Source organism: Pithys albifrons, chromosome 2, assembly GCF_047495875.1.
Source record: "Pithys albifrons albifrons isolate INPA30051 chromosome 2, PitAlb_v1, whole genome shotgun sequence".
Lineage (NCBI taxonomy): Eukaryota > Metazoa > Chordata > Aves > Passeriformes > Thamnophilidae > Pithys > Pithys albifrons.
In genome coordinates, this window is record NC_092459.1 from 3,444,614 (window position 1) to 3,459,735 (window position 15,122).

Here is a 15,122-nt window from a genome sequence, read left to right on the forward strand (position 1 = left end):
TGATTTCATTCCAAAGGCAGAGAATAAGAGGGACAATGTATTAACTTGCTGGTGATGCCTTAATTAAATGGATAGTTTGTCCCTACTCGAAGGACTGTTGTGAGCACCAGGATGAATGCAAGTGGAAACCAGATCTCTGTGTACAACCTACTGCCATGAGTGCATTTTCCCTTAGCTGCCACCCCTTGTGACAGATATCTGATAAGTACAAGGGTAGTGTCACCCTCTGTGATTATTTACCATTTGCACTCCTGCAGATAAGGAGAAACTGCCTTTGAAGGAAACCTGGGTATCAAAGTTTAAAGTGTGGAAACTGTTAGAGCCCTTGAAAGCAGAGCTCTTAGGTTTTACCAGATCAGTTACTTCCTGACATCTGAGTAAGTTCTGAGCATGTTACCACCTTATCCAGCACCACAGACCCAGTCTTCTTCTTAAATACTCCTACCCGTCTCCTTGACTTGTGAGATGATGATTTCCAAAGTGATGTGAATTTAATAGCAACCATAACAGATACTACTCTATTCTGATACTCTGCTCCAGTTTCATCCAGAGCCAGCTGAAATCATGGGATTTTTAGAGATGTTTAAAAATCCTCTGGATTATGCCCAAAGGACGAATTTACACTTGAATATTTGAAAAACTCATATCATGAGACCTTTTAGAAAGACAACTAGTTTTAATGTGAAATTATTTACCAGCTAGAGAATTGACAAAAACCCTGCAATAGTAGTTTATGAATTCTTTGTAATAGCTACTCAGCATTAGTAAACCAGCACAGCTCCAGGGAATGTACAAGTCAGGTGATGTACTTATTTACATAACTATGGATTTGTACTCTTCAGATTTCCTGAGCAAGTTTTGTAGGATCAATTTCTATAATCTTTTTTTATATGCTTCTGTTTGATGTTTACCAGTGTTTTGAGAGGTTCTACCAGTTATTTAATCTAAGTTTGAACTGTGGCTGAGAGTAAATGGATGGGCTTTCGGCACTGCTGCTTCCTATGGGATGAAGAAATTAAGCTTTCAAAGAATACACATGAAAGGCATTGTATGAACTTTCATCATACAGCAGCTCCACATGACAGACTTTCACTGCCACATCCCTCAGAGAAAACAGATTACTGCCAAGGTGTTGATAGAACTTTCCATCCATATGCTGACTGACCTTCTACAAAATGTATTCATCATTTTTCACAGAAAACTGATGTTTTATAAACTATGGAAAAACACCAGGATGAGATTTATTGCCCTGCAGTTTTTTTATCTTCTAGCCATCAAGGAAATGAGGACAATGGTTAAGACAATGGTTCCAGCAATTCCACCTATTGTCATTCCCAGGATGTCTCCATGGACCTGCCTTGATTGACACCTCTCACCCGTGAAGAAGAAGGCTTGTCCTGATGGGCACCTGAGAAAAAAAGCACAAATGCACATGGATCAGGAGTTTTGTCCTGCCCTATAGACTGACCTCAAGGTCCTCACATTCAGTATCCTGGATGAGCTGTCTCCATTAGAGGAGTTTATTTCACAACATCCCTACCTTGTTTGGAGGCTATTTACATAACCTGGAAGCACCACAGAATGGGGTCTCTGCTTTATATAAAAAACCCTCCCATCATGGCTGCTGGTACAAATCAGTGTTTTGTTTCTACTGTTCCTTGAAGACCCAGTGGCTTAGACCTCTGCGGTCTGAAGGTCTGGATCTTGATTAGCTGCATCATTTGAAGAAGAAAGCCAGAGAAAGGAGGGAAGAGATCTGTGGTACCTGCAGCTTGCTTTTCCCTTCACATTCACACAGACCCCATCATTCTGGCAAGGGTTTGGGTCACAGGGATCTTGCAGAAAAGCCAACTGGTCTTGAACAGGCTCCATATCCTGGGCTGCTCTTCTCTGCCTTTCAAGAATGAGGCCTCCCATGAGGGCAGATTGTGCAGGTTCAACAGGGACTTCAGTGTTATTGAGGTGAATTATATCTTTTAGAAAAACGAAGTGAAGAGAAAGACATCAGATACCAGTGAGTGAGGCTGTATGTACTATACCCTCTACCAGGGGCTCACACAGTACTCCTTGTCCATTTGCCTTTTACAGAACTCTTACTATACCACAGCATGTTTTGTGTATTTAAAGCACAAGACAGAAAAAGTACTGAAATTACTAAAACTAGTTAGGTAAATCTCTACTTCAAAAAAGATGCCATGTGTGTTTGAAAATAAACACAGTGGGGATAGCCTTTTAATTAGAAATGGACATAGCTACTGGTCAGGGCACTTAAAGTTGTCTAAGAAGTTAACCTTCCAAAACTCATTGCTATTTAGGTCCCTCTGAACTCATAGTCACTTTAGTCAGCATCACCCACCTGCAACTAAGACACAGAAATGTTTTTTAGAATTGATCCCTATTAGAAGAGAAGACAATTTGGAGACAGGTGGCAGTAGTTATTTGAATGTAGGAAAATAGAAAGTATCACCCATTTTGTAAGGAGAATCAAGAAAAGGGTCCTTACCATTAAATTCTGCAAAAATAATCAGGTCATCATTTTTCAGGAAGCTTCTCCGTCTCATCTCCCTGTGGGATATGAAGTTATTCCACCCCCTGGATTCACTTCTATAGCAATTGCATGATTCATCAAATATTCCAGAAATTGATGGTTTATCCCATATTACAGATCCTGCAAAGAGAATATGAGTGACAAATAAGAACCACAGAGTTCTGCAGCTGGAAGTATGACATGACTTATTTTTGCATTAAGGTGTTAAATGGAATTTTATGCTATAAAATCAAGTTCAGAGATGAAATGTCCAAACAAACTACAGAGGACTGACAAACTAAGGGTGCCAATAGATCCTTAGGCATGGTCTGCGTGAGGATTCTTAGTCTATGTGAGGGCATGGAAATTCACAAGTCCTCTTTCATTGAGGACTAATCAAACACAAGTTGCCTCCTCATTGTCACCAGCTAAGAGCTCCCTCCTGCATAAGGACACACCCCCATCAGTATTTAAGAACCTATGGTTTAGAATTTATCAGATTTTGGTCATTTCCCTGATTCTGTTAAACATATTCATACTTAAGGTTTTAAACCCCTCACTGAAAAAAAAAAAAATAATAAACTTCCACTGGAAAAGGAGAGGGAGGAAGATACATCTCTAGTATTTTATTCTGTAGCAAACTTAACATTGTCCTATTATTCTTATTCCTTTCACAGAATCATAAAATCATAGAACTATCTGAGTTGGAAGGGACCTTAAATACTATCTACTTTCAACCCCCTGCCACAGGCAGGGATACTTTTCACTATCCCAGGTTGCTCAAGCCCCATCCAACCTGGCCTTGAACACTTCTAGGGAAGGGGCAGTCACAGCTTCTCTGGACAACCTGTGCCAGGGCCTCACCATCCTCCTGGTGAACAAATTCTTCCTAATATCTGATCTAAACCTACTCTCTTTCAGTTTGAAGCCAATTCCCCCTTGTTCTATTACTTCATACCTCTGTAAATAGTCTCTCTCAATCTTTCTGGTAGGCACCCTTCAGGTACTGAAGAGCTGTAATTAGGACACCCTGATTGTTCAGCCTTCTCTTCTGCAGGCTGATCATATCTGAATTAACACATCCTTGTGAAATCCTAGGGCTGGAGATGAATCTATGGTGTTAAATGCTTTATAAACCTGGAATTAAAAGGTGGTCCCTGTTTGAAAGAGTCCATACTCTGCAGGCCACTCTTAGCCAAGCAAGCCAGGCTTCAAGTGCTGCAGACAGATTTGTAGGTGTTTTCAGGTATTTTTTTCTTAAATACATCTACAATGTGAATGCTCTTCATTCAAACCATGTATGTTCAAGTTAACTGAGCCTCCAAAATCCAGTTTTAACTTAAATTATCATTGATTTAGTAATGGAATACGGCATTGGCATTGCACCAACCCGCGGTGCCTGTGGTGATATGTCACCTATCATGACAGACAAACCATAGGTACAATGGGAATTGCCAGTGCTTGGGAGAACTCTTTATTTAGAGTCGGATTCAGATATCCCAGAGATTGTTCATTGTAACACCAAAATTTTTTGGATCACTTTTCATATTAAATGTTCTTTTATAGACAGGAATTCTGAGTCACACACAGGAAAGTTACACAGAAAAGAGTCCCAAATTGGGAAATGGAGTCAAAGTTGCCCAGCTCTTGAGTCCTACACTCAGTCCTCAGACTCAGATTCCTTGGCTCTCACTGTCAGCATTCCTGCAGGCAGACACCACTTACCTGAGCTAACATGGTCTTTGCTTGTGGTGAAGCTTTTGCTTGAGGACATCCTTTTCAAGACATCAGGGTCCTGGTCCAGCACTGTGAGAGTGGCTTGGCGGTTCAGAGCTGGCCACTCCAGCATGGCATCATTCTCTCCACTGCACAGGTGAAAGGAAATACGAGCGTAGCCACTGCTGTTATAGTTGGGTGACACACTCATGCCAAATCCATAACCCTCCGGGCTATAAAACCGGGGGCTTTGAATAACATCAATGGATGTGTTCTTAAGGATTTCACTGAAATTCCGAATGACCCACACAGCTGTAGGACAGGGGGTCTCTGTCAGTGTGACATCATCAATAGCAATCCCACCAGAGGAAGAGCTGGGGTTGCCCTTTAATCCTTGGAAGAGGTAACGGAACTTCTTCTGAGCATTGAGGGTTACATGGGCAATTTTCCAGTTGGAGTCACTATCCGCTTTGGTAAAAGGAAAGCAAAACATTGACATCAGTATGATTAGAAACATTATGAAGCAACTTGTTTCTAGCCATGCATTCCAGCTGTATTTTCAGACAACTGGACCTCTCATGGTGTCCTGAAGGCTAGAGATCTTAAGGTGATATTGTGATTATAATATACCCACATTGCTTTGTCATCTAAATGCTTTGGACATGTTGTACAAGGAACTGCCCACACTTTAGAGAATGACAGTCTCTAGAATAAAGGGCAACAGGCTAAGGGCTAGGACAAAGCAAGAGGATGGGAATCAATGACCCAATGTGTTACAATTAGCTGTTCCTGACACTTTTCCATGGATTTATCCTTCCCTGCAAACTGCTTCAACCTGATAAAAGCAGGTCCTGTCATAACAGGCCTTGAGTTTTGGCAACATAAAACGTGGTCTGATAGTGGTTGAATTTGTCCTATTTAGCAAAATCCCACTAAGTGGGAATCCACTTCACATTTCCAAAACTGCATATGCTTTTATATTTCTGACCGTCTAAAACTCAGACTGGGATTCTTACTGACTGCAGAGGAGCACAAGTATTTGCATTTGGACAGCGCACTGTTGGATCATATAAGAGCCAGTGAATTGATCTCCAGCACAGCTTGGAATCCCTCCCAATCACCAACCATAACATAATATTAGGAATGTTGTGATTTCTGCTGTGAAGCACTGAAATTACATTATTGGAACCCAAAGTTTATCTGTTAAATGCTCTCATGTAGTATCAAAATCATTAGCCTTATTGCAAGACACTCTGATGGCTTTTGCAAAATTTTTTTTTAGTTTCTGACCCAATCCTCTGCATTCATTGTCACAGTAATACACCTCCTCCTCTCCACCCAAACATTCCAAAATTACCTTGAAAGGTTTGGATTTTCCTCATCTTGCGAACGTTCCCAGTGCCATCATCCTCTTTAAGCCAGATGATCAGCTTGTCAGAGAGGCTTCCTGTGGTCCTGTAGAAGAACTGGAGGCACTGCTGAGTTCTCTTTGGGTAAAGGATTCGAGACTCCAGGACTGCCACCTCATCTGCTGTGCCAGAGCTGGTGTCCAAGTACATGAAGTAGCCAGCATCTGGGAAGAAAGGGCAGGCTCTCACTGTCTCTCTGATTTTTCACTAGCATGGTGTAAATTTATCATTCCAACTGCACTCTTCCAATAGTCAAAAGAGTAGTACTTAACATGAATAGTAAAGGAAATGGTATGTGATAACCATCCAGGACAGACCAGGATAAGAACAGGAATAGAAGTTAAGCATATTTATGGAACTCACTGCTGTCAGCTCAAGTCCATTTTGCATTAGCTGGTCTAATTGGAAGTTGTATTCCTGAAGAATGTCAGAGATATATGAGAAAGAGGATTCAGTGCTGACCACAAGCAATGAGTAAATATATTTTTTTTACTTGACTTATAGTGAAGATAATCTAGAGATGATATTCCTAAAGATTGTATGCTATAATACCTTGTAAAGATAATTTCTTATCAGCGATAGCAATAGTAAAAAAGGATTGGACACAAAACAAGCACTGTCCTGACCTTGAACATGAAGAAGCACCTTTTTTATAGCTTGCTCAAAGATTTAGAAAACACATTTTCTCAGTCTAGGGAAATAATTTAAGAATTCCTGCTCCTCTAGCTTAATTTCCCATTAACATTGTTTTGAAATGCGTTTACTTTAGATTTGAAGTGTCTACTTTTATCCTTATGTTTACAAAGATTTATCATTTGCACATGTGTCATATCTTGGTATCACATGAAGTTGCAATGTCCTATCTATATGGTGTTGCTTTTTGCTTATTCATTGCTATTCATTATGGTTAGTGGTAAAAATAATAATTCTTTCAGCTGTTGTGTAAAAGTTTTCTGTGTTGGGGGCTGGTTCATGTAGTCTTGTCTAAGATAAGATATAGAATCACAGGATGGTTTGGTTTGGAAGGGACCTTAAAAATAATTTCCTTTTAACAGTTAAATCTACAGCTGCATGAAGGCACCACAGCCTCTTGTTTATTAGTTTTTTTCTAACTAGATCAGAGGAATATTTTCCATTCCCTCCCACATGGCAGCAATGTTTTGAATATATCCATAGAAACCTTGCCAAAGGTACCTAATCACTCTGTACAATGCATGACCACAAGTTAAACTTATTTTAAAGTGTATTAAATATGAGTATGATTACTGTTGCTCAAAGTGAGAAACAGTGCTGTGAGACTGTTGAAATTCTTGTAGTAACAAACCCCATAATGATCTCGACTCTGCCTCTTTTTTTGGTAAGAGAGTCAGATAAAGACAACATTAAGCATCTATGGCAATTAAAATAGAGCCCTAGCAGATTTCAGCAGACTCCCTAAATGTTAAGCAGTACTTTTCCTCGTTGAGTTTAGCTAGGAATAAGTAAAAAACCCAGAACATATAAACTGTCTGGGAAATACAATCCACATATGTTAGAATTTGCCCCCACTCGAGATAACTGCAGAACCAGTTATCAAAAGAAGTTTACATTCCTGATGGAGTCAATGACCCTTTGGAGATGCCAAAAGGAGAGACACTCCCTACTTATGAAATTCATTTGAAGACTCTGGAGACCCTCCAAGGTACCCAACCCTCTCCATTAACTCTTCACTATTACTTTGTGGTGAGTCATTAGATGCTAAAGCCCAAGTGAAAGTCAAATGCCCGGTTCAGACACATTGAATTTTACCAAATAAACTCAAACAATTCAGTTAAATTATTTTTTCAGTTACAATTATACTGCACAGAGTGAGAAAAAAGAGAAAGATAATTAAGAGTCAGTGGGGGTTAGAAGCATGTATTTCTAGAAGCTGTCAGATGGTTTTCCTGAGTTATATTTTATTCTTGGACCTGATCAACAAGTACCAGCATTTTTAGAAGTTGGGGATCTGTTCTTTCCAGTGGGTGGGTCTCATGAGGGAAATAACCTACTCCTGAGTGCAGCAAGTCAAAGTCCCCTTTTATCAAAGACTAAAAAAGTATAACTGAATGTGCTTTGGGCCAGGATTCCTTCCTCCTGTACTTAGGCAAAATGTACCACAGAAGTAAATTTTTTCTTGCAAGTTTGTGGTAGTTTACCCTGTCTAGTAGTAACAAATAAGGGTCTTGCTTTTCAGAACTCCCTGTTAGGATTTAGTCTTCATTCTCAATTGCCAGCTAGAACCCTGTGACTGTGACTGGGGCTGGCTCCAAACTTTTTGAGACCTTATTCCTTTTTAAAAATGGCAAAATTACCAAGTGAAAAGAAAAATTGACCCTAACTTACTACCATTACTTTGCAATGTTCTTCTACCTTCAGAATCAGCACTCCTCAAGTTTAACTAACTATGTGCATTGCAAACACAACATTTATGAGTGGCTAGGAGTGCTGTTTCATTCTTATCATAAAGCAACCTAACTCTTACTCAGACTTTGGAAGCTGCAGTAAATTATTTTCCATGCTATATTTAAAAGGCATCTAGTTAAGATTGTCCTTTGTCTCCTTTTATCTTGCTAGTGTGAAGAACATTTCACTAAGTTGAAAACGTTTCGTGAGAGCACAAGTGCAAACATAAACTCATACTCAAAGGGTCAAGATAAGTGAGAAGAAAAAGGGCTTTTTGCTTAACCGAATTCAGAGGTTTTCTGGGTTGTGCCTTAAATATGATCACTCAGTCTCGTGTTTTTAGATAGCTGGGTTTTCTCAAGGGTTGACAACAATGAAGAGAAGTTGTTACAGACTTTGTATTTAAAGCACACAGATATGCAAGAGGGACTATTACTCCAGCTAAGCCTTTTTCCATAGAAAAGTGCTCTGTTGCTTTGTTTTACCTCTACAGCGGCCAGAAAGTGTGTGGTCCTCCTGCCCTGTCACATTGCTCTGTTGATGGACCCAGTCCAGGTGATCTCTGGTGCCCTGAATCATACCGCAGATGTTGTCAAACTCAAAAGAACACTGGTCTAAAAAGGTGTGAGTTGAAGCTGAAAAAAAAAAAGCACACATGGTCACCTCTCAGTGGTATCTCATTAGAATTTCTGCTCCACTTTTTGGGTGGCGGGAGGGGGGGGATGGTGTAGTAGTTTACACTATTAAAAACATCTTGTGGAGAAGACAATCCTCACATTAGCGGATGTGAGCCAAACAATTCAAAAGAGGAAACATGTGATTTCTGGAGGGATTCCCTGCATAAAGACAACAACATCGGACCACTTTGCAGAAGATTAACAAACACCCCTGTAGTAGTGACTGATGATGTCTTTGTGCCTGTTTATCAGCCTTGGAGAGACAAGTCCCTTTGTGGTCCTGGGGTGGTGTATTTAACCATTCCTCCACTAAGGTTATTGCTCTTCGTGTCTCACTTGTCTGCCTGATGAGCATGAGCATTGTTCTTCCACTTCAAGCAAAGTCCATGCCGGTTCAGCTGAGTTTTCCTGCAAGGTGATGCTTCTGCTGACAGAGGGGACAAATAACTTCTCGGTGGCAACCGTGATCAGTGATAAGGTCTTCAACCAGATTAGCAAAATAGAAGTGTTGGACTCTAGACTTGGACAATCTCAGGTAAAAAATAATCTAATTAAGACCAAGTATCAGTAAAAGAGGACAAAGTGCAGTTGCATTCACCTCACAAAAGCACAAGGAAGATGCCCACGCACCAGCAGAACACAGCCCCAGGTCTGAACTCCCAGGAGCAGCGTGGAAGAAAATATGAGTGGACTGACTTTCTTTGACTAACTTTCACAAGTGTAATGACAGCAGAACCAAAGAGAGGGATGAGGAGTGAATAAACTGTTTGTGTCTACACACTACACGTCCTTCCCCATCCCTCCTCGAGCATACCTAAGAGGAGGTTTTGTGCTTTTAGAGACATAAGAGAGGTGAACCAGCCTGGCTTAAGTGTAATCAAAGAAAGAGTCTGCCATGGTTAAATTACGACTTACTGCAGTTGTACATGCGATTCAGTCTTTCCAGATCAATGGCACTGAGGTCTAGACGTTGGCCAATTATGTCATCAAATACAGGTATCTTTGCTGTGATTGTGGGGACGCTCTGATTTTTGTTAAATGAAAGTGGTGCATAATGCATCAGTGATTCGTAGTCATAGGGGGTGTTCAGATCAGTGATGTAGCTGTCATCATACGTCACAAAATTGTGCTCTTTGCCTGGTGAAAGAACAAAAAAGTGCTTCATTTTTAGGGAAATTGGAAAGAAAATGGCTTCAACATAGCCCCTTGGACACAGTTTTCTAAGGCAGAATTGCTATACCCCAAATCAATTACTTTACAAGATAATATTCAAACTTAGCAAGATTTGTGTTTGTCATTTGGACAACAAAGCGGTGTCTGTAGATTGCTGTTCTGTGCCCTCTGAGATGACTTCAGTAAGGTCAAAATCAAGTATCAATGAACTGTAAAGAATGGGATATATAGCACGTCAGATTAGATGGTCTAATATAAGGATCCTGAAGGATTAATCTTAAGGACTAATGTATCCATTCCAGAACCTGTGCGTATTGATGCAAATATTTCCCAGGATATTGGATCATATACATGGACAAAGAATTCCCAGAGCCCTCTGCTCACTAAGGGGACAGATATGACAGTCCTGGAGTCCGGCAGGTTCTGTTCTTTGAAGTGAAGAACACATTAGCAATCTGAGGGATGGGGGGTAGGGGCACAGCGGGGGGAAGAAAGAAGTTTTTACCCTAGATTTACAGTATTGATATGATATTTCTATTGAAATGACTTTTGAAATCATGTTTCTCATGGTTTCTTAGTGAAATTATTTCTTCTCAGAGGAAGTTTTTCCTTATGAAGGTGTCTGCTAGGGCAGAGAGAGGGAGGCATTTCACATTCTTTGGTATGGAATAAAGAAAGATTGTCAGCTACATTTCCAACACAAATAATAGTTTCATAATATTTGACATTCTTTCTCAAAGAAGAAACAGGACATGATTGTGCTGGTAGCTAATTACAGCTGCTCTGCATAAAGATTGCCCTTCCCTTCTGCAAATTGTAAAGGTCATGAGTCCAAGGCTTGAGATTATATAAGAGCTTGGGATTGTTTTCTTACAGGTACTTGAATGGCACCTTTTATAAAAAATTTACAAAACCACCCTCCTTTAGTTAATCCCATTCGAATAAATCATCATTAAGTAACAGAACTAGATCTCAGAGGGGTCAGCAGGAGAAACTGCCTGCTGGGAACCAGAGGGAATGTGAGGAGTTTCTGAAATTCATAAAGCGACTGAATCTGAGGATACTAAAACTGAAGGCAAGAACCTGCCGAGAGACACTGGGCAGGAGAGAGCATAATAGAGTTCTATTTTATGTGACCCATCAGATCTAATAATTTTGAGGGGTTTCATGCACAAAGGGATTATTTCCAGTTTCAGGAAATCTTGAATCTCTGAATATAAAATTCTTTCATGTTTTGAAAGAACCTGTGATTAAAGAAGAGTTATCTCAAAGCTCACCATCTAAATAAGTTTACAATTTGCATTAAATGGCAAGAGAAAACAGAAAGAGAGGAAGTGGTTTGTTCAAAATTTAGAGATCACACCAGTCCTGGAGCCAAGGTTAAATACAGTCCTTTGAGGGTTTCTCGCTTCAGGCCTTAGACAGTCTCCAGTCTTTGACCAGAAGTTGTACCAAAGTTTGTTGATTTACAGTGACCTCAGGTGCAATCCCCTGTTTCTAAAATTACAGCTTTAGGAAGGTCTTCAAATTTAGGAGTGAAAATGACATACCGATATATCTGCACTCTACAAAATCTGACTGGAAGGTTAATACCCACCTGGAATAATTTCATCCCACCAGATTTTCACATAGTCATCCCGGTCTGTCCTTGACTGTTCATGGTAAAATCCTAAAGCATGCAGGATTTCATGTTCCACAATTGCTCTGTAGTCACACCTTTCCCCAATCGAGAGGGTCTGGCCAGTCTTCAGGTCACCCACCATGGACCAACACCTGAGAAAGAGAGAGAGCTTTCTCTGTGAAGTAGAGTTTTCTTCTCTGTATTTGAGTTCTCAGTCTGCTCACTAAGTTAAAAGTAACATAATAAAAGTTTTAAATATAAAAGGATGAATGTCAATAATTATTTAGATGATGACCACATGCCTTGATACTCTGCAGACACTGTACTCTGAAGGCAGGCTAACTTCCAAAAACACACTATCACTTGCATGAGGCCAGTATTTCACTTATCCTCTATGCTGGACAAGCTCACCATAGATTTTTGAGATACACAGAAGTCTAGTCCTACATCAGCTGCCTTTTAGCCAAGAAACATAATATGTACAGAGAATCAGTAAACTTATCAAGGCAGGCTGAGCTGTTCTGCAATCACCTGCTGGAGAAAAGATCCAAGAGGATTTAGAATAGCTGCATCCAATGCCTTGCATTGGACAGAGATGTGAAATAACCTTTTTCTGCCAAGGCCCTCACCCACAGTTCAGCAGAAGCTAATCATAATTAATGAGGAAAGGAGCTCCTCAGCCAGTTTACTGGGAGCTTTTTAGGGGAGCACGTGCTAAAGAGGATCTGCTTTGGCTGTAGCTCCATTTGCTCATCACAAAGTACTGTGTGGTTGAGTTTGCTGAAGTTGCTTTGAACACACTAAGGTAGGTACTGAAAACAAAGAGCTTGAGTCTGTGGTTTTCAATATCAGGCTCTGCAGCACCAACTTGTCAAAAATCGTGGTGTAGTAAGAGAAATGTCATAGGACACAGTACCCAAAGAAGAGCTGAGGGCAGAAATATCAGTGCTTATAGACCTCTAGGAAGCTCTGGGAAAAGAAGAAAGATTCGCACGTGATATAGTGAGAAGGTTTTTGTGTTTTTCTAGATCTTCATCCAAAACACATTTAGCTTAGGAAATAAATCCTTCCAGTCCTGGAAAGTTGAACCTCTGTGTATAAAACCCTTTCAGATTTTGAGAGAACCCTTCATTAAAGAAGAGCCACATCCAAACAACAGAAATATTACAGTAAACTGACTTTTCACTTTTTTTTTTTTTACTTGTCTTCCAAAGATCTAAAAATCTAAATTCTAGCTATTCACATCCTTGATAAGTCAAGAGGATGCACATGGGGGTTGTTCCATCCTCCACTGGTATGGAAAACAACCATAGGAAGGAAAGCTGAAGCAGTTGAGGAAAACACAGCAATGCCAGCATTCACCTCACTGAAGACACCTTTCAAACATCAGATTCCCATCCCAAGTTCATAATCTAAATAGCATCTGCAGTCAGTAGAAGGAGGCAGCTGCTTCTAAGTTTTGTGTCTAAGAAGTTAAGACGCATTGTTTTCTCCATGGCCTTTTTTCCTCTGCTGGCAATGAACCTTTAGACTGCTGGAGTCAGATGGAATGAATTCTCGGCTCATTCCACACAGGAAAACAAAACAGAAATTGATATAACCCTCACCCATCTTCTTTTCTAAAGATGATGAAGGTTCCTTCTCCTTCATATGGCTTGAAATCAACGCAGGATTTCAGGCGGAACATTTCAAATGCCTGGAGAATTACTGCTTTGGCATTCAGGTCTGGAAAACATGCATCAGGACGGCACCTTTAACAAGCTGCAGATCAGTCCCTCTAGAGAGGTAACGTGTGTACACAGACACACGTGTGGGACCAAAAGAAAGATGAGTGAAAAGGAAAAATATTGAGTAAATTTTGTTTTGCTACGTTAGCTGTAAAAGAAAGAAAAAATGTTTTGATATAAAGGAGTTAGTTTATCTAGTTATTAGGGAATTTAAAAATTTTAACATGAGAAAATGAGTTCTGGAAAAGACAGATTTTTTTATCAGAGTGACTCCAGTGAAAATAAGGATTGGAGCTAAAATCTGAATTGAGCATCTGCATTACCTAGGTCATCACCCAGAATATAGGGAATGGGGAACTTCCATCTGGAGGTCTCATTTCTTAGGGCATTTCGAGGATCTTTCTGAAAATGGAATTAACAGTTGGTGATGCATCTGCTGTGGGGAGATGAGCTGATTGGTAGCAAAAATACAATTAGGAAAAGTGACAGAAAGTTTTTAATTACTTACAGGGAGCAAGATATCACCCTGAAAGAGGTCCACCCCAGCAGCTGGAAAGCAATTTAATGAAAGATAATATAAATGAAACATCAAATGTATTTTATTTCATAAACCATATTGAACCTTCTTATACCAGGTTAATGTCCCTGGACATTTACAGAACATATATAAGGACCAGCCTCTGTACACTTAAATATAGATAATAATAGAAGTAACAGCAGTTTCTACTCAATATTTACTACTTGGCAATGTCTTCATTTGCTGGTGGCAGAAATCTGGTGGCCACCATTAGCCGTGTCTCATTTGATTAACCTCTTGCTTGCTCTCAGGCAGTGACAACTGTCATGTAGAGAGACAGTGCTCTATAGAACATAGTAATGTCGAACAATACCTGAGGAGGGATATTGGAAATTTACAGGAAATAGAAAACACGGAGGAAGAAAGTAAGAGTGTGCTGTGTCTCTTCCCTTTAATTTCTTAACACTTCCATAAAAGCTCAATAAACAGTTTCTTTTCATCTTTGAAAAAATTTCTAAAAATCATATAAAGGTGGGCAGAAAATGCTCTCGGAACTCCAGAGCCCTTCCAATTGGTACAGCTGTTTTTCTGCCTTAACACTGTGGGTCTGTCCAAACTTCAGAAATTAAAGACTTCTGCATCCCTTGTTTACATGACGTTATAGTCCTGGGATAGATTCAGGTGTCATAGCCAGAGGAAGGTGATACAGAGCTCACTTGATTATATTTCTCATTACCATGAGCTACCCAGCATCAGCCTTTTTTCCAATACAGAAAATCCAGCATTTTGCTCACAACTTTTCAGACCACATGAGAATTGAGACTTGAACTCACCCAAGTTGATGTCTGGAATGTCTTTGAATATCTCACCAGCTTCAGCATCTGCAAGACAGACAAAACATTATGTGTTCAGGTGTGGTGGCACAAAGCAAGCAGTAGAAAACACTTCAAAACTCAAACCAGCTCACACAGCACTTACCAGCTACACTGGTGTCGTGCCCCACCTGTAAGAGAACAAAAACCAACCAGTGTAAGGTATGAGATGTCTGTGGACTGAGAGGAGCCTGTAGAATTTGGGGTTTACTCAGTCCGTAGAAATCAGATTTTACTTACAGAGACTGGAGAACCATAAACGGAACATAGTAGAAGTGTCAGGCACAGTGGGAAGATGTTGGAGCACATTTTTGCAATGGGAAAAGAAGCTGGTCCTTCTCATCTCTTGCAATATATAGGGAATGCTGCTGAGCTTTCCACAGAGCATCAGCCAACCAGCATCGAGCTTTCTACCTTTGAAACATTATTATAACAGCAAAATTTACCTTCTGAATGGCA

General features: G+C 40.1%; 1 protein-coding gene across 1 annotated transcript; it reads right to left on the reverse strand.

Moving 5' to 3' along the window:
- Positions 1 to 1,260: 1,260 nt before the first annotated feature.
- Positions 1,261 to 14,972, reverse strand: MEP1A (meprin A subunit alpha). Its single transcript, XM_071547767.1, is given in 14 exon segments — positions 1,261 to 1,408; positions 1,766 to 1,973; positions 2,504 to 2,668; positions 4,244 to 4,711; positions 5,601 to 5,816; positions 8,562 to 8,711; positions 9,669 to 9,890; positions 11,524 to 11,699; positions 13,155 to 13,272; positions 13,598 to 13,676; positions 13,783 to 13,823; positions 14,625 to 14,672; positions 14,770 to 14,794; positions 14,904 to 14,972. Coding segments are annotated over 14 exon segments (2,133 nt in total).
- Positions 14,973 to 15,122: the final 150 nt, after the last annotated feature.